The sequence below is a fragment of the Chlamydotis macqueenii genome, chromosome 8 (genome assembly GCF_036417535.1).
Source record: "Chlamydotis macqueenii isolate bChlMac1 chromosome 8, bChlMac1.mat, whole genome shotgun sequence".
Classification (NCBI taxonomy): domain Eukaryota; kingdom Metazoa; phylum Chordata; class Aves; order Otidiformes; family Otididae; genus Chlamydotis; species Chlamydotis macqueenii.
This window is the reverse complement of record NC_141563.1, coordinates 36,031,028-36,051,020: the sequence shown is the minus strand read 5'-3', so window position 1 is coordinate 36,051,020 and position 19,993 is coordinate 36,031,028. Positions and strand designations below refer to the sequence as shown.

At 42.9% G+C, this 19,993-nt stretch overlaps 1 protein-coding gene across 6 annotated transcripts in view; it reads right to left on the bottom strand.

Moving 5' to 3' along the window:
* The window catches only part of CACHD1 (cache domain containing 1), a 98,202-nt gene that overhangs the window by 43,840 nt on the left and 34,369 nt on the right, over positions 1 to 19,993 (bottom strand). For all 6 annotated transcript variants that reach the window (XR_015259174.1, XM_086753215.1, XM_086753216.1 and 3 more), the window contains 2 exons: positions 12,028 to 12,176; positions 1,438 to 1,544 (listed from right to left, as the gene is read on the bottom strand). Coding sequence is in view for 5 of the 6 variants with exons in the window: in XM_086753215.1 (XP_086609341.1) it covers positions 1,438 to 1,544; positions 12,028 to 12,176 (256 nt within the window). In the remaining variant the exon portion in view is untranslated. The remainder of the gene's footprint in view (positions 1 to 1,437; positions 1,545 to 12,027; positions 12,177 to 19,993) is intronic.

The following is a 19,993-nucleotide window of genomic DNA, read 5'->3' as shown; positions in this document are numbered from 1 at the left end:
TTACGTGATTCATTCAATGCTTTGCTTTTCTAACAGTGCCTGAAAACTTGCTTTCAAAAATTATTTTGATTAATCAACAACTGCATGTGATTTTAAACATTATTCTAATAAGAATAAGTTGTTTGGTTGTTTGCTTTTTTAATAAAGAGATCGTTTAGGAGTAAAACAACGCCCAGCGAATCACAGTAAGCGAACAAAGGCTGGAAAGGATGGAAAACGCCACACAAATTATGGCGATGAGACGCACGTCAGGAAATTAGCTTGTCTGGCCAGCACCTGCGCTCAAGATGTGGTTCACAGCAGAGGGATGGAAAGGAATCTTTGGGGACTGTTCGGTTTAGCTTTTACTTTTTCATTTAGATTTCACTAGAAATCCAGAAAGCAAAGCTATAAGAAGGAACACAGTAAGAGAGGTGAGAAAGAAATTGGGATTTCTTTCATCCTATTTGTTGCAAGATATGCAAATGCTCTGTGCATGCGGAGGGTGGAATGGCAGTTCTGCCACTTCATCAGTCAAGTTAAAAAAAAAAAAAAAAATCAGTATTTTACTCCAAAAGACACATGTAAATTAAAATAAATAAATTCTCTCAAGTCTGCATCACTTGTAAAAAAAAAATAAAATAAAAAAATAAAATAAAAAAACAACCCCCCACCTGCAAACTTATGCTAAATTAAATCCACAACCAAAATCTACAGTGTTCTCTAGTTTACAGCACTAAGGCATTGTAAAAAGTTGAGAATTAAGACAGAACAGCTGAACAAAACCATGACTAAAATAACCTGAAATCCATATATTAATTTAAGTTGACTAGGATGCAAAAAAAGCAAACCCTGCTGCTCTGGAGGACCAAAAGCTGGATTTTTCAGGGATAAGTCATATGTATTTTGGTTCTAAGCGTATCTCTAGCTCTTTAAGCACGTCAAGCAAATGCATTGACTGTCAAAATGGAAATGACCTGACAAGACAAAGAAAGGAAATATTTTCGGATGCCCTTATATTTTGTAGGTTTTGCATATCGCTGCAAACACAGCCTCACATTTGCTGAACTCAGTTAAGAAGATCAGAGGAACTTCTTTGCGTGGCCCCTTCAGCAGCTGACACTACCAATGCCAAAGCAGACAGGCCTAAGAAGAAAAGTGCTTGGGAAAAAAAAAAAAGTGCATAAACCACAACAAAATTATCCATGGTAGGCTAGAATAAAATCTCTGCATAGGCTAAGGGTATTACTTTAGGTATCATCTTTCAATCATGAAATCTCAAATTAAGAGCAGTGTGACAGTTTCAAGGAGAAATAAAAGCTTGTTGCTATGGCAATCCATGATAATTCTCTATGCCAAGGAAATGTTAACGTCTAATAGGAGGAGAAAAAAAAAAAAAAAAAAAAAAAAAAATCAAACCTACAAGAAAAGGAGAATTCCCCAAACTATACTACTTACCAGAATTTAAGTCACGGCCAGGATTGAAGGCTCTGCTGTTGACAGTGGTGGACAGTCTATCACAGCTAATAGTTCTGGAGACGTTGGTGTTAAAATTTCCATCAAATCTGAAATGACAGCAACAGGATTAGCAATCTAACGTTACCTATTAAACCTGCACAGCTTTTACAACTGAAACACATCTTTTCGAAGGTTCAATGACAAATAATTATTTAGGAAACTCCAATATTATACATATTTTAAGGGTCCAGGAGAAACTGTAAAACCCAGAACTAGGGGCGATAAAGTCATCACGGGCGGACTGCACCTGATTTAACCAGTAGAGGTTCCAGCTTGGGAAATGCGCGTAGCACCCAGGCATGCCATCAGAAAGCGATGCCTCCTGCTGCTGAACCAGTTTCTTGCTAGAGACTCACCAATATTTCATCTTTCACTTTTAAAATAATTATTCCAAGCGTCTTACAAGAAGAGGATTTCCTCATTACGCCTTTATGAGAAAGCTCTAACAGAGCAATTGTAAACCTGTTTTCTGTACCAAACCTTGAGGATTTACATTCCAAACAGCGGAAGGAACTGGACAACCTGAAGTTTTGCTACATTTTGGTTAGGTTAAATAATTCAAATACATTCATAATGCTAATGCAAAAAGTATTCTAGTGTATAGCTCTGAGGACAATAACATATAATTAAACCAACGCCTTAACAAAAAGGGTTGTAAAGGGTTATAAATAACTGGAAAATCTTCTGAAGTTTTCAAGGAATTAAATGCAGTTTTGTATCATTTACATGGGCCAATTTTATTTCTTATAATTTTTGTGACCTTGAACATTTTGATGACATTTGACTTACGGCCTGATTATTCCAGTACTTCAAAAAACTATTCACTTCCTATCAAAGGATTTTTCTACCGTAAATCTACTTAATATTAACAGCACATCAATCACTGGCCTACATCGCAGTGCCATTCTGACGCTTTCCATTTAGCTCAATGCACTTCATATTTGTGCTAAATATTCTTTATTTAGTTGCTTATTTTCAACTCCACTTAACCACTTAACCTGATTTCACGTACACATACTAACACATCCACACACACGTGCTGTCGCATCGTGGAGGCCCAAATTACTGCAGGCAAAAGCGGTATGAAAAACAAGCACCATACTTCTGGCTGGAGATTCTAATTAAGAAATTGAAATCCAAGAAGTCGCAACTATTTCAACCAATATGGTGCCCGGTAAGAAGGGAAAGACGCGGGTTTCCTGGCCCTGTCCTTGCGAAGCGCTTGCTGTGAGGGCCGGGGTTCGCAGACACCACCAGACCGTAACACAATGCACTTTAAATCACCCCCTTCAAACACCAATTAGTAGAAACAGAAACCACAGGCAGATGGAATCGGTTACCGCGAGGAAACGTCAAGTTACAACCACAGGAAGCACGTCTTTTTAAGCAAACCAAAACTCTCCTAATCCAATCTATTTTCTCTCAGCCCAATTCAAAATAGCTTCGTTCTACAGGGAGGCGGCTGCGGCCGCGCCAGGCCGCCCAGGCGCAGGGTTTGGCCGGAGCCGCCACCCTCCCTCTACGGGACCCTCGCACGTGGGACAGGGGAAGGTCTTTTATGACTTAGAAGTGAAAATTAACTATAAAAAAGAAACATATTTGTCAGTAGGCTTAAGGTCATCACCTCCCTAGGTGACTGGATCCACCTGCAGAAATGTTAGCATTACAAGATTTTTTTTTTTCCCTTAAAGCAGAGGTTTAACTTCTGCTGTAAGTGAGGACTACAGCGGAGCCTTCTCACAAGTTTGGAAATTTGCCCTTCAAATACAGAAGTCATTTCCCAAGAACTTACTATTAAACTCCTTAATGATTTTCTGAATTGCAAGTAAGTAAAACAGTCTTTTATGCAAACACATAACAAAACCTCAGACACTGACTTCTTTAGTCTTAACATCAGATTGAATTTTATGACTCTTGTAGAGTCACGAGAAGTCTCATTTTACACAGCTAGAGCTCATCAGACCAGGAGCTTTATTTGCAGAAGCCCTAATCAAATGGAATTTTTGAATCACAGAAGGGTTTCTGTGGGGAGGGACCTTCAAAGCCCACCCAGCCCAACCCCCTGCCAGGAGCAGGGACATCTCCAACCAGATCAGGTTGCTGAGAGCCCCGGCCAACCTGGCCTTGAACGTTTAAACATAGCTCTATTAATTTTGGCCAATATTTTTTATACACACGTAAATACTGGGGTGGAATACATCTTTAAGTTGCAAATCTTCTATCCTATAGATGCAAATATACAGGTAGAGCGCAAGTTTTTGAGTCAGGGAGTCCCCAGAGCAGTCCGTACACAAATCCTCTCTCTCATCTCTCTACAAATATTTTATACACCTCTGTCTTTTCGCACACTCAGGTTACCGTACATAAACACAACCGTGTAATTCCGCTTGCCCTCCTCTGTCCCCACCTAACACATGCAATTATGAACTTGCTCGTCACTGGAGAACCATCGTTAATTGTGGCAGCTGCTGAAGACATCAAAACCGCTCACCGATGAGCAAAGTGAAAAAATGCCGTATACAGCAGGAACAAGAACGGGCAACTAAATTCCCTGCCCTACAGAACGCACTGTGGGCTCCTTATTGGAGGCAGATGTTTGGTGCTTTTGCTGTTTTATCCAAAACAGTGACATCAACAGCACGCCACTCCAACACAGGCGCTGGTGTTTTGATTCAAGGCTCAGATATTTAATGACCTTCCGCATTATCCTTGCTCTTCAGGGCAAGGAAGAGAGTGAAACGGACGGACGGACAGACAGACAGGCTTCCTGCCCTCTTGCTGGGACCCCAGACCCATCAGGCTGTAGGATCAAGGCGGAACACAACGTCAGAAACCGAAAGCAGCCAAGCTGTGACGGCACGGAGCTCTGCATAGGCTCATCTGCTCTGCCGGGAGCCGCGTGTCGAAATTATTGGCGACCTGCTCTCCAAAAACTCCCCACATCCTCTCCATTGAGGAAAAGACTTAACATTTCACAGGAACACAGTTCTCTGATCAAGGCTGCGGCTTTTCCTATCCCCATTAAAACATAACCACTTCAAAAAATTACAGCTCCTACCAAGCAAGTATAAATGTTGTTGTTTTTTTGCTGGCTGAAGAATCTCAAGACTAAGATTGATTGATAAAGGATGGGCTTCACAAAAAGCGTGCTTATGTTTGGGCAAAGCCAGATGGGGAAGAGCTAGAGACTGTAAATCAAACATCTCCATACTAAAGAAATATTTCCGAGGAATACTAAAGAACAAACTCTTAGGGAAAGATAATGACTTTTCAGGATGTTAGCTAATTGTCCCAGTGCTCCCATCAAAATCTATTAGCGATGGCAACAGGATACCTCGTTAGCAACTAACATTATTCATGGCTCAGAATATGGGTAGTAAATGCTGGAGTTCAATTCAAAAATCATCTGGATTCTTTCTCTTGGTTTTATTTTATGCCAGAAGTCACTGCCCACACTCACTCCAAGTGAGACGTGCATCCTGACATACAGCGCTCACACGACCCACACTACTCGCTTTAAATTACCCGGTGGTGAAGTTTATGTGCCTTGAATCAAAATGTTGAGTTTACTGCTCCATCACTTCTTCGTACACACAAAGCTGCCAAACTGAATTTCAGGTCTCTTGGTCACGACAGATATTAACACGGGGTTTCAAGGAGATGAACACCAGGTCCAATTCTGGCATGCCTTCGAGGAAGGCAAAAATAATCACCATCAACTGGGGCGTGTCAAAACACTCGATGCAAAGATCAACAAAGTCCCTCAGCTTTTCTCAGCAAGCAAGTATTGTGTTACCCACCAGGAAAAACGGAGATTTTTCTAAATATTCTGCAGCAGAGCTGGAAAAGGAAAGCAAGAAATTACTGTGGATCAGCCCACTCCTTTCTCTTGCTACTGCACACAAGTAGCAAAAAAAGGAATAAAGTTAATGAGAAAATGATATAAATAATAGAATTGGTTTAAACGCCATAAATTAAGGAGCAGCCCTCAGACAGACCTGCCACGCTAGAGCAAGGACTGCTCCAGACCGAGCTACGTGGGGTGCCTACCTCAAGTCCCTTTTCAGGCGCAGTTTGCCTCAAACTTGACTTTTTGCACCCTGCAACGGAGCACATTTTCAAAGCGTGACTGATTCCATGACACAAGGACCTTGAGGAGAGACCAGCTCCCATCGTAGGTCGTCAAAAAATCAAGACCACAAACTGGGCAAAGGCAGCACTGTGGCAAATTAACATTGCAATATTAGCAATCATGTTAATTAAACTGAAGAATTCTCTGTGCGCCTCTTCGGGATGCCTTTAAGTCATTTCAATTAAGAATGCACTATGGAACTAGTTGGCAATTTGCACCATTAAAGCAACAATTAAAAGTAAAGCCTCAACGCTGCCATGTGGCATTTGCAGCAAATGTTTATATTCATGGCTGTAACTGCTGGTTTTACCTTTCCTATGACATATTCATACCTTGCGTTTTTCCCATACAAACTCCAAGTTGGACAAATCTTCCCATCACTTCCTTTGGAAGAAGTTAAAAACCTAAAAACTTTACTATTTTAAGATCTGCAGACAAGAACTGATCACCACCCTTCCTCTGCACAGAGGAGACCTCATTTTTACCAGCGTCTCCCACTGCTGCCAGCAGCAAGCCCACGGGGTGGACGGCAACAGCGAAGGCTGGCCGAGGTCTTCTCCAAGATCTGGCCCAAAATGTCTGAGGTGGTAACACCACAGCCAACACTTCGGAAGTCCTCCAAAATCCTTACCAGGAAAACACACCAAAACCTGTATTTAGACGTAATTAGGTTTTCTACTTCCTTAAACGAGAGCAAAAGGCATTGGTTGGAATTCGGCTTCAAGACAGGCGCGCTCACCCCATCCCCCTTTCCCTGCCTCTCTCTATAAAGCCCTTCCTTCTGGATTCACTTTAATGAACAACCGATCGAAACTGCATCCCGAGGGAGCAAACAGAGCCGCGACTCCCACTTTGATCTCTTCCCCATGGAGAAACGCGCTCCCTGCCCGCCTTGCAAGATGTTCGTTTGATTGACGTCCGCTCTGATGTGCAAACGGCTTTGAACTTCAGACATTAAATTCCCATCAGGCCGCACTCATTTTTATTCTCCTTCAACAGGATTTACAAGCGGGAGATCAGCGAGCGAAGAAGATAAAATAAATTTGCAGAGGCTTTGAATCTTACATCAAAACAGGGCTCAAGTGAGCTCCAATTGGATTTCGTTCGGCCTGAATTTCCAGTGTGAATCAACCTCTTTTGTACAGCGTCAGTTTGGGGAAAAATGAGGGAGCCGCGTATAAAAATGACACTTGAGCAGCTACGGAGGGGTCCTCATTGTTTTAAGACGAATTTCTTTCCCTCCCTTTCCGCTCGTACAAATTTAAAGCTGATTTTGGTATGCAAATGAAATTACATAAGTTGACTGAAAATTCAGTATTTCCTTTGAAATTCACAACCGGGCATGTTTTCTTCACTGTAAGGCAAGATTTTAACTCATGTTTTACATACTTAAATACACAGTTCTCACTGCATCTAAACAGAGTGCTGGAAAAAAATGGTTTTATGAATAAATTCAACAACAACAAAAAAAAGCTAGCGATGATTCAGTTAATCTGGGAAGGCATGTAAGTTGTTCCAATTACTTCAAATACCGCTGGAAAAAAAAAATCCAAGTATGCTTGCTCTCAGATGTAAAGAAAGTATATTACTTGAAGCAGGACTGCAAGCCAGTAAGACAAACTATTCCAAACTCCACTATTCCAAACTTTTTCAAAAGGAACTTGGCCACATTTACGAAGTAAAAGCAACAAACCAAGAGAGCCATTTCCTAAACACCGGCTACGGTTTATGGGGACAGCAAGGTCAGACCAAGACTAGCGCTGTGCACACTCCCCACATTTTCATGCATCGCTGTGGTCTGATACTCTGCAAGAACAGCAAACACATCTTGAATTTCATTGCGCAGCCCACCCACTTCTCCTTTGGAAGGGCAGCTCTTCAGGCAACCGAAGGAACTGAATGGGATTCCCGTTATCTCCCACTTAACTGCTCCGGAGAGGAAAGATAAACACAGAAAGAGCTGCGATAAAATTGAATGGCATGAGCAAATATTTAACCATCTGTTTAAAAAACAAAAAAACCCAGAGCACTTCTGAAGGCAGTATCACAGTCAGGGAGTAAATGATTTTCAAAAATAGGTTTGTAAACTCACTTACTCAAACAGCTCTATTAATGTTTGTAACACAACACTGCCAAGTAGTGTGTTTTACCAACAAATATTTCTCCATTCCATCTCTTTTCACAAATTCAGATAAATGCATTCGCTAAGCTCTTATCAGCATAGTTAAATAAAGAGCAAAAACAGATTTCCAGCCGCCTTGAAACATATATGTTAGCAGCAGAAGCAAGAGCATTCAGGAACAGCAATGCGCCTCTCGAGCTATGTTTTTTGGAGACCTGTGACAACTTACCATAAAAACCAGTAATGAAATTCATTTCTGGACTCCAAGGTGGAAGCAAAGAGAAAGGGGGACGTTTCCACCAGCACGTGTGTCCCCTCTGGAGGTGCGGGGTTATTGGGGACCGTGGTCAGCCACAGCACCCCTCACCGCAGCAAGGCACCGTGAGGGGCGGCGTCCCGGCAGGAGAGAAGGGGGACTGAGATTGCGTCAGGGAAGATTTTTTTGTCTCCCCTTAAAACCATCGCCTCCGGTTCTTTTGTTGGAAAAGCTGCACAGGCAGCTGCATCTTTCCTCACAAATGTATTTTAAATAATCTTACTGCAGATACGCAGGGCTTTGCTACGTTGAGAAAAACCGCTGTAGTGGGTGTACTCTATGGCACTAGTTCTCTAAAGCACTACTTGCCACTGCGTCTTCACACGTACTTATCCTGCGAGCGTAACCTCACCTTACCTGGCAGAACTGGCACTGGAGAAAGCTGCTTCTGAAGTCTCCTGCAAAACCCAGCTAGCACCAGTCACAGCTTCTCCCGAAAAAGGCATTTTGTATACCGGGCAGATGACGAATACTCAAACATCACAAACATTATCAGCCTTACTCTTTCTTTTTGTACAGAAAGAGTTTGATTTCCTTTCATCTGCAAATATTCAATACAAACCACTTATCTGATCGACATGTTGCCACCCAGTCCAGCACCATCTTTACGAAGCAAACTATTTCAGTTGTCACTCACAAATCACACCATGCAGACTTGCAAAGTCGTAACCCCGCACAAAGCTAATGCTTCCAAACCCGTTTCCCAAAACGCATTCCTTAAATCCCTATGTAGACACTTTTCACAACTGACATCCATCCTGTAAGTTCCCACGGAAGGTGCAGGGAAGCTGCAGGTGCTCAGTACTCCTGATAAATACACGCTGTTTATTCTTTCCTCTACCCTCTGCAATAGCCCCATCTGCACCCCACGCACATCGGGTCACTTCAGTGCCAAGATTTCCTGAAGACCTGCCAAGGGCTTTCTCGGGAACGAAGCATCTCAGGCATGACAAACAGGAGGCACCGTCTTGTACACAAAGGTATTTATCCTCTTGAGAAGGAGGATACTTTAATTAAAACATTGTCTTGTAAATAACCACCAATTCGATCACAATAGGGAATGTCTGGAGACAGCACGAAATCTGTTTCTCGTGGCTTCTTCAGCAGCCTTTATTAGGGAGGAAACACAAAGCCGTATTTGTCCAGCAGGGATTTCTTCAGGGATTAGAAGATACATGTCACTTGACATCCATTTTCCTTATCTCCCATCAGTTCACCCATCCGTTTTGCTAAGAGCCCGGAGCACTTTACCCATATTAACGTTGTCCGGTTGGAGCCATGCCTCTTCCCACTGCAACGGGCGCTTCCTCATCCAGCCCACAGCCCCGGGAACAGGAGCAAGTCTCCAGGCTCCGACCCCGCAGACACAAACACAGCCCGGATGGTAGGGCAGGTACCCGATCTTGGGTCTTGTCTGAAAGCTACGCTCTCTGGTTGCTCTTCTCAGCTGTCATCTGCCCCTCCATTGCCATCACATTTCTTTCCATTCCCTTGATAAAGAAGAACTGAAAACGCAAATAGCTAGAGCTGAAGCAAGGAACAGCAAAAACCGAAGAAAAACACAGAGCCCCTGCTCTGTTGCTCCAATTTAGCAGTCCACCTCTACTTAGCAGTACTTACACATGCACTTGTATATCTCACTACTCAACTAAACCAGCAATTCAAACGCCAGGTTCATTTTACACCCCACTTTGTGCTTTATTAGACCTATTTCGTATCATTTATTTATAGTCACCAGGTGTGGTACTCTGACAGTTCATCTCGACCAACACTACAAACTGTCTTTCTAAGCCAATGCTCAGATTTTCAAGGCCACACATGGATAATTTTGTTAATGCTAACAACAAATATAAACTAAAAAAAGACACCAAGCCATTAAAAAAATCCTCAAAATAAACCCTCTGTCTACACAGTAGTTCATTATCTCTACTTTATACAGATAGTGTCAATACCTTCCCACATAATTTTTCCAAAACAAACCCAAACTTGCTGCATTCCTTACGCCATGTCACCAAGCTAGACGGCGGTGTAAAAGGCTGACGGAAGATCGCCTGGCAACACAAAGTGCCCTCAGATTCACAAATGTCATCGTGCGTTCAGAGGCTGAACGCTGTGATAAACAACCCTAAATAGAGTGGGACAAACCTTCAAATCTACCTCAGAAATATAGCCTGGAGATAAGGTGCTTCTGACACTGCTCTCGCACCAAATGTTTACTCAAGGCAAGAGGCCCCATGATGAAATACCTCCCTACACCAAGGAAAAGGACACACAAAGTTAAGCAGTTATAACACAAATATTTTGCAATCCTCTTGAAAGAAAAACTGTAGTCCTAAGGACACACGCGTTTTCAAGGTAGAATCTAAAGCAAAGTATCTCCCAAAAACAGCAAATAGCACAGAAAAATCTGTGTCTTTTCCAGTGCTACCTCTTGTACAGCAGCAGCTAAGGACTTCTAGGCTGAGTAATTTTGGAGAAGAAAGTGAAAGGAAGTTCATGAAAGTTTCCAGACTATAAGGAGACCTTTCTTTTGACTTTTTGTAATGAAAAGTTACATAATACTGACAAGCGGGTGATAAATCTCCTCATTCCTCCTTCTCTTCACCCCTTGCTTGGAAGGTGTCACTGCTGGCTGCTGGTTCCTGCATGCAGAGATCAGAGGGCAGAAAGGTTTTCATCCTCAACTAACTCTTGACCTTTCTACTAACACTGCCAACAGTCTGGCTGTTTAGCACCAGATGTGCCAGTGTTTTACACAGGCACCTTGTCCAGCGGGAACTGCACCGAGACCACCAAATCCACGCACAACGCAACAGCGAGGTACCCCTTTCTCTGGAGCCACCCAAGGCTTAACCCTATCAAAATAAAACACAAAAGAAGCAAGTGGCCTTTCTCTCCAGACACAGATTCATACCACAGATTTGACTTATTTTAAATCCTTATACCAACAAAGGTTAACGCCATACTTCAGAGAAGAACACTGTCATTAAGACTAGGGCTGTCTTTCAGAGTGCAGAAAATGTTTTTGATATTTATCATTCAAATTACCTTCCTCTCTCCAAAATGTTTTAAAATTAGTCTATATGAACAATGAAAACATACTCTGTAATCAAGGTTTGCATTGGATAAAAAACTGAAAGAAAATTACTCTTGTTCTTCTCTAGCCTATATGGAAGTAAGTGTTTAAGACGCTGATTTTTTAAAAGAAATCATTCCACTGTTATTGGAACATTCAGACCTTTTATGACACCTTCCTACAACTCGGAAAGCCAAAGAAGTTTCTGCAGATACTCACCATAATACAACATGACTAAAGAAAATTAGGTTGGATTTAGACTGTTCAAAACTCCTGTATTTAGAAAACAAAACAAATGGAAAACGAATGAATTCCGTTTCCAAGCAACGTACTCAATTTTTGTAAATGTCTGTGTATCAAACAGCAGCATGTCAACTTGATTAAACCGCAATGCAATATTTTTAGCATGTCATGTAATGATCAACTCGTGATTTTGGTTACTGCACTTCAAATGAGAGGAAAAAAAAAAAAAAAAAAAAACCAAAAAAGAAAGAGTCCCATGACCAGCTTCAGAAGAGTTATTCAGGGTAAGCAGTGTCTCAAGGCAAAAATGGTGTCTTGGATATAGAGAGACTCATTTTGTATAAACGAGTATTTTATACAATTAAGGGTTGAACAAACTTTTTTCCTTTTTGTTTCCATTTACAGTCCATCAGAGCTGCGTCCCAGGCCTTGCTCAGGGCTCCTCAGTAAATATGTGTGTAGCAGAAATGTACACAAATACGAGGACAAGGGAAGGAGCACCTTTGGAGTGCTGTCTTCCCCACTTTTTCTGAGTTACAAAGAGTGGCAGAAAGTACAAGTTACGTTGCAAAGAAAAACTTCCGCCTTTTTTCTTCACTTATTAAACAACATCATAAGCAATTTCAGAATTTAATACTCACTCCATCACGGATGGTGGAATCGTACAGCAGTCTTGGATGGCGGTCAAGGGCGACGTGAGATGAGCGGTATACGATGCTTCCACTACTTGCTTGTTACGATTCACAACATCCAAATAACGGTTAAACTTCTCACGAATTTTTTTTGCCAACTGGAAAAAAAAGTAAGAAAGATGAAAATTAAGCCAGTTTCCCTGTATTGCCACACTCCTTAGTAACAAACTTGAATGAAAAGTAAAATCGGCATTCGTTAAAGCTAACTGTTGTCTGCTTTGCTCATTGTACTTCTGTTTTGGTGGCTTAAGCACTGTGAGGTCAAGTTGCTAATAATATTGGCCACAGAAAGTGCAACATATCGTAAGATAAAATACATTTACCATCTAGGAGTGGGTGCTTGAACACGGAGTTTTGTGTGAATTTGAGCAAAATAAACCCAAATCCCAGTTCTTGCCCTTTAATTGCCTGCTGCCTTCCAGGGGAGCACCACAGGCTTCTAGCTGAGCATCTTCCAAGTGATTTTCTTCTTCATTAATCTAGCAGCTCACTGTGACGAGTCATAAGCTACAACAGCTTAACTACAGACTTCAAATAACAACAAAATGAAAAATCCGTAATTGGCATTGTATTATAACAGAATGAAAATAATGACAACTGTCCCGCACAGGTGAAATGCCTCCACAAGCCTTTTGTTGCCAGAGGTCCCTCTGATGAAGGCAGCCACTTATAAATCAGGACAAGGTTGAGAGGTTGCACTATTACTTGTAAGAGCAGACGATGGTATTTCTCTCCTTTCAGAAAGCCAAAACAAACAGACTGCCATCCCTCCCCAGCAATTCTCAGGCCTTTAAAAAAATTAAAGCAAGCGCCTAACTTTAGAAATAGAAAATTTGGTACTTTAGCTCTTCTCTTTAAATGTTTCTTAAAAAAAAAAAAAAAAAAAAAGAAAATCAAGTCAAATAAATGCAAACAAATGCATTGAGCCTTGCTGGTGTGCGATTCGAGGCTGCGGCCGTGCCCGTCCCTTCGGCGGGCAGAGCCCCGCGCTCCCTCCGCAGGCTCGAAGCGGCGCGAAGGCAAGCGGTGGGGACGAGGGCAGAGCCGGCTGGGACACCGCACCGGCCTGCAGAAGCTCCTGTGCTGTGGATAAGAGCTCGCTTGGGTCTCGTTCATCCGGCACTTCACAACGAGCCTGATTAATGATGACTTTGCAGAGGAAAATTAGAAGGGAAAAATTCGTGGCTGTTATTTGAGCAAATGTGGCAGTAAACACAGTTACTAGGAAGCACTGGGTTTTACAAGAAACATTTACTGAGACTTTTGCTGCTGGTCTTTCATTCAAAGTGAGAAATTCATGAAACGGCTCAGGCACACACAACATTTGCACTGGCACATCCAGTATCACACCAACATATTGATTACACCTCATCATCGCCCAAACGCATCCCCAGGGAAAGAGAACAATCTCCAAGCGATATCCTGCAGTGTCAGATACTCAGGAATATTGCATCTTGCGTTTCTGCAAACCTTCTTCCGGGCTGACGCTAGCGCATTAACTCATAACACCCCTCTCTCCTGCTCCCTGTCCACTCCGAACTCCACGGGGATCATCTAACCAGGCCGCTACGCTTCGGTGCTGAGAAACAGTCGGTTGTTCCAGATCCCCTGGACTGACAAATGTCTTCCCTAACTATTATTAACAGGACGTTTTTGTCACGATTTACTTCGTTATGCGAATAACGAGGCCCACGCTGATAACAGCAATGCCTTTGCCTCCATTGTTCCCAGCAAATGCTGCAGCTCGACAACAGGTCTCCTAGGAGCACAGGTTTTCATAGGACCTCGCGCAAATGACTTGCAGAATTGTACCTAATTAGTTTTGTAGAATGATTTATTGCCAAGGCACCAGAGGACGACTAATGGTCTCCTCCACGTTAGGCATCCAACACTATTAAATTGCTCCCAGTTGTTAGATAATAAGCCGCCAAGCAGTTCATTTTCTATTTTCCGGTAAACTTTCTTTTTATCTGACTCAAACACGTCCTTGAGAAGTGCACTCTTCTGGAGGGTCTCAAACACACACAAGCTAAATTTCCTAAATCAAAGCAGGTAAATCTTACAGTTAGAAAGTTTCTCTCTCAGTTTGGTCAAACAAAACACCTGTGTGTAAGCACTATGTAACCCAGACACCTGAAGCTCTACACTTCCTTCTTGGTTTCCCCACCTGAAATCACATAAAGGGAAGAGAGCTTAAATTTCCTGAAAAAAAAAAAAAAAAAAAAAAGGACCACACGACCATCATTACCGTAACAAAACTAACACAGAGCATCACAGCAAAAGGCCTCTCAGCTCTTCTACGAGAAATGAATGATGTACAAGACAAGGTTTCAGCGTTGATGGGTTTTTCACCTTCCAGGCTGAACGGCAAAAGCACCCCACAGCCTTTGAATCTCACCCTGCTGTGCCGAGCCTGAAGATCTGACAAATCAGGTTTTTCAGAAGAGCCTGTAGCTCAGAAGCAGATAAAAAGCAAATGCTCCGTACCTAAACTGCATCTCCCATCGAAACCCCTCTGAACAGCTCAAAATCACTACATTACTTTTATTAAACGGGATCCAACACTTCAGTCTGGGCAGGGAGTCAAGGGCGTGCCGGCAATGAGGGACCCGAAGCCTCCCAGAGCTACAGGGACGTCTGCTCCCTGCCCATGGACTTCAGCATGGTTGGAAGAACTGAGTTTGTCTGATGTGAAGTACCCTAAAAATCCTGCCCTCTGACAGCAAGGTAATACTCCCAACAATTAAAACCACTTCAAAAACAGCTAACTCAATAAAGTCACCGATGGCAAGATGATCCAAAGGCAGATTTCCATTGAAAATTGATTACAATGAATAAACCATGGTAAGAACCGAAGGGTAAACACATCAACCAGATGAAAAATTACTAAAACCAAATGGTTCTAATTCATCCAATCGAGAAGTATAATCCAGACGAAGCCCAACAAAACTAACTTAATTTTTCTTCCACGGTTGGGCTTCACCGGAGCGCAAAAATCCATGTCAGTGAACAGGCATTCCAGCTCTCGGCGATTAAAACAACAGCAAAAAATAATCCGTGCTTCCCAGCTCCTCGTCCACGCTCGCGTGCCCGTGCATGCACACCCGCATCACGAGCTCGGAAACACGAGTCAGTTTGCAAAGGGATGCACTCGGTTGCTAGAGCCTGTCAGAATAAAAGCTGCAGGCTTGAATCAGCCTCTCATTTTCCTAAATAAAAACCTAAAATCTCGAACCAGAAGAGCACTGGTTTCTCCAGCACAGACCCTGCTTTTTCACCTGCTCAGAGCAGAACAGCCGTTGCACGCCGATGGATGCAAGACCCACACACGCTGGTTACAAAACCTCAAAGGTACAGAAAGGAAAAGATAACAAATAATGAAAGGACAGAGCACTGCACTACGAAACCAGCCCAACATAATTGTTTAAAACGTTTTTAAGGCAAAATGGAAAACTGTGTCCTGAATGGGGCAGATAAAAGGGAGCTGAGATCCCACGCTGGGGTGTACCCTTGGGTGGGTACTGACTCTGACAGACATTTCCCTACCACAGAAATGCTCAAATTCACCCATTTTAAGGGAGATTAAAATAAATCTGGACACCCTGAGATTGACATAAAGCGCTATTATCTTCGGGGCCATTCTCAAAGTGCTCTTCACCTCATTGTAAAAACAAAGGGTGGGCGGAAAAAAAGCCTTGCTTGGCACTCGTCTCGTCTTTTTTCAGATTTCTGTATTTTCTCCTTAATATTAAGGAACTGAATAATAAGAAACAAGCGCTCGCTCTGAACAATGCAGCTATTAGCTCTGGGGGTTTTTTTAAATTTTATTTTTCAATTTTTTGGCAGCTGGCACGCAGCCAAAGCCGTTGGCTTTGCAGACAGGTTGGACGGTAACACCTGTTTCTATTCCCGCAGCACCCATGGGTAATGCACTTCAGTTGTCACCATCCCCACTGACAGCCTTTCATCACAACATCAGTGAGCTTCCCTAATTTTCCCAGAGACATTTTCCTCGTTTGCATAGTGCCCTCGAGCTTTTTTTTTTTTTCTTTTTTTCCAGCTTCATTCCCCTCAAAGCTCCGCAGCTCTGAAGTCTTCCCTTTTCAGGGAGCGCTGAGGGAAAGCGGAGCTCCAGGGTTAGGTTTTATTTCTGGCTGTGTCTTGAAAGCCAAGGTATTTTTAATGTTTTCAAGACTGTACATAAAATATGTATCAGTGAGGTTGACAGGCACGGATGCCACAACAGCCACAGAGCCGGGGATTTAACACTGCCGCGCTCACAGACTGAAGAGTTTAGTTAGTATTTTTATTTTTAAATCCCCTCTGCGAGCCAGAAGAACCTGGAGCAGAAGCACCTCTCTCCAACATCCTCCAGGCACTCCTCCCGCTGTACAACGTCACGCTACCCCGCATCCACAGATTCCTAGAACATTTTTATTATTTTTATTCCTAACCTGCCTGGGACTTGAAGAAACCACTGCTGCTGTACAAACGCAGAAGAGCGCAGAGGTCAGCAGGGACGTGGCTTGAGAAAGGATTTCAGGATTGCCACCAGCTTCTTTCCCACACCCCTGCTTTGACAGATCCAAATCATTCCTACTCCCCTGGATGAGATGGAAAATATACTCTTGGAGCATTCGATCAGGATGCAGGAAACTGCTTTCCAACCTGCATTTCTTCAAAGAGAGCAGTGCTCATTTGAGGTTTTCCCCCACCCAGTAAGTTTGGCGGGGCCTCCCAAGACTTACTCCAAGGAAGATATCAAGCACGGTGCACAACAAAATTCAGAGAAAGGGCCACAATTCCTGAAAGTCATTCCGGAAATACGTAAAGGCATTGCCTTTTATCGTGAGGCTCACAATTAATCAACATAAAATTCAACACTGTGCAAGCATATCACTTTTCATAGCCAGGGAGATGTCATGCTCAATAGCAAAATACAGATTTTTCAGCATGCTGATATATTTCCGCTCAAGAGAGTTCAAAAACTCTTTGCCTAGTCCAAAACTCAACCCAAAGCACGGCACACTGACGCGCCAGCTATGTCTTACCGCCCTGCACCTCGCCAGCCAAGAGGAGAGCGGTAACAGCAATTGTAGAGCTTTCTCTTAACGCTTCTACAAAACCTGAGCTGGCAGAGCAGCACCCGGGGCAGTCACGTCAGGACGCTGTTTCTGCCAAGAAAACAGCTCAGGAGAACGACGTTTGGTTTCTCCCAGGCTGCCACGCTGTTTTCGCGGGAGTCTGGCGCTGGATAGGTGTGACTGTCAAAGCTGGTAGGTGACATGGTGAGGCAGCAGGACGGTACCCAAAAGCATCCTTCCTCCTGCCATGGGGGAGATGTTTTCTTCTTGTACGGTGACAGAGGGAGCAAACATGTTCATCCATCTTGCAGGTACCAGCGCCGTAAAGCCAGGCAGGCTTTCGATGGCCTGTGTTCCTCACCAGCACAAGCGTTTCTGCAGCAAGTCTATTTCCTCCAGGCTGAGGCACAGCTTACTTTCAGAAAGACATCCCATCTTGGTAGAAAATAAGTAAAATAAATCAGGTGATGAAGAGCCCTTTCGTTAGCAGAACTACCATGGAGCTCCTTAAACTCAAATATAATGAATTATTTTTATAACAAATACATTTCCTGAAGACACAGAGAATATCTCACGCATAGCTGGTATCTGACGTGATGCTGGCCTTAACAAGGAAGACGGAGAGAGCACAACACGGCTGAGATAGCCATGTCCTGTCCCAGAGCTTATTAAAAACCCAACAACAACAGAATACAAATCAACTGGCAGAAAGAAACAAGGAAGAACGAGGAACGGCTACAGCTCCAAAGGTAATCCCATCACCTGGCAGCAAAAAAAAAAAAAAAAAGCAAAAATCAAACCAAAAATCAAACCAGCAAAAAACCAAAAATCCCGTCACCTGGCAGCAAAAAACCCAAAAATCAAACTAAGAGAGGTCCAGCTCTGAAGCAGGCTTAGAAAAAGTGGTGCGTGATCTATTGAGCTTCACATGGGCTGTGTGGAAGTCCTCCAGAAACAAGGTGATGATGACAGCATAAGGATCTAAAAGAAACCCAGAGCAGTGACACCACTTGGGATTTTTATTCGCCTAAATCTACCACTCTCCGCGTGCCACGAAGTCAATGCCGTTTGCAAAACAGCTCTCATCTTTGCAGAGAGCTCTCCCAAATCCAGTTCAGAGGACACAACTTCCATCCTTTCCCATATTTCAGAACTAACCTGATGTTGTCTATAAGCAGTGCTTCCATAATCAGAGAAGAATCCTTCACAAGCAAATGAACACGTGCCCTTCACTCATACGGTGCTATGTATTTAAAAGTATCTCAAAAAAAAAAAAAATCAGAGTCCTGCCAGGATGAAAAAACCTCAGCAGCTGTATCCCACTTGTGCAAAATTTCTAGTTATTCTAACTGCAATCAATACCTGCAAAACCCAGTGTTTTGCCTCACAATTCCATTTAGGAACCCCCCAACTAACTTCCTTACATTTCTTAGCAACTTCTAGCAGATTTCCACAGAATTACCACTGCTATTTTGAGGGGTGACAATTATGCTCTGAACCAGCTAGAAGGAAAAGGCATGACAGTCGTTAGCTCTAAACACAGGAATTACATGGAGAGAAGGACACATTAAATGAGGAAAGGCCTGATGACAAAAGGCGTATCTCACTGCTTGTGCATTCGCTTGCTCTAAATTAAAATCCTCCCTCTGTCCCTGTCCTTCTCAGCCTTCCAACGGGAGTGAGTATTCCCAGAATACTCCAGCAAGGTGATTTTCAGCTGACGTATGCAGATTTACACTTGACCATCTCAACCAATTTACCTGCTTTATTTGTTACCGCTTCTTTCCCAGGGTGCACGGATGACAGAAATAGAACCAATTATTATGATTTTCTCTCTGCAGAGATGTCATCGCTGCCGTGCTCCAACTTCCCTGCCAGAGTTCAAGGCACCAAGACTTTTCTGCCCGGAGCCAGTAAATATGCTCCTGCTCAAACCTGCCTCACCGGCCACTCTCCTCCTTGGAGCCCAGCTTCATATTCTCTACAGCGCAGCAACCAGGTGTCTGGCAGGACGTTGAACACATGCTGACTTCCTTGAAAACACCTAATCTAGATTTTCCCCTAGTTAAAGTAACCTTTTTCCACTTTATTTATATCGCTCGTTCACACCACTGACTTTTCGTATTGTAAGCAAGTTCTCCGATATTGAAATAACCGAACGGAAAGGAACTCAAGTTATTTCTGGCAATCGCCATCTCATTTTTAATAACCTCTTCAAAGCAAAAGAGGTTTTATCTGTTACGTACAACAGTAATTCTGTAACTGCAGACCGTAAAAGTGTAAGCAGCTTCACGTCAAAAGGTAAACCACTCCTTGTGTGGCATGAAGAAAGCCAAGCGTACGAAATAGTTCGGCCTGAAGGCCAACAGCTGTAGCTTTTCACTTTCTCAATAAACTGAAAGTCATTATTTACACAGTTTGGTATTAAAAAAAACACAAAACGAAAAAAAATCCCACTCTCCACAACAATTCAGTGGTCGGCCAGAAGAAAGTCCCAGCTGACATAAAACCGTAATTAATTGCCTTTGGGTATCACTTGCTAAGAAAATGTTAATGAATGACAAAAACAGGAACGAGCGACGGGGGATTTAATTTGCTTACGTTTGTTTGCATTTGCTGAAGACGATCCTGTTCAATGTACCACACTTACTCATAAAACTCCGGTTACATTGCTTGTGATTCATTAGGGCTAAAAGACTTGGTTATTAATGAAAGAGAAGTGCTCAATTATTCTTCTATCCACTTCATCGTTGAGCTTTTAACCGCAGTAATTATGCTTCACCGGGGCCTCGTTCTTCTCCTCTGACAGCTCCGAATTCATCACACTACCT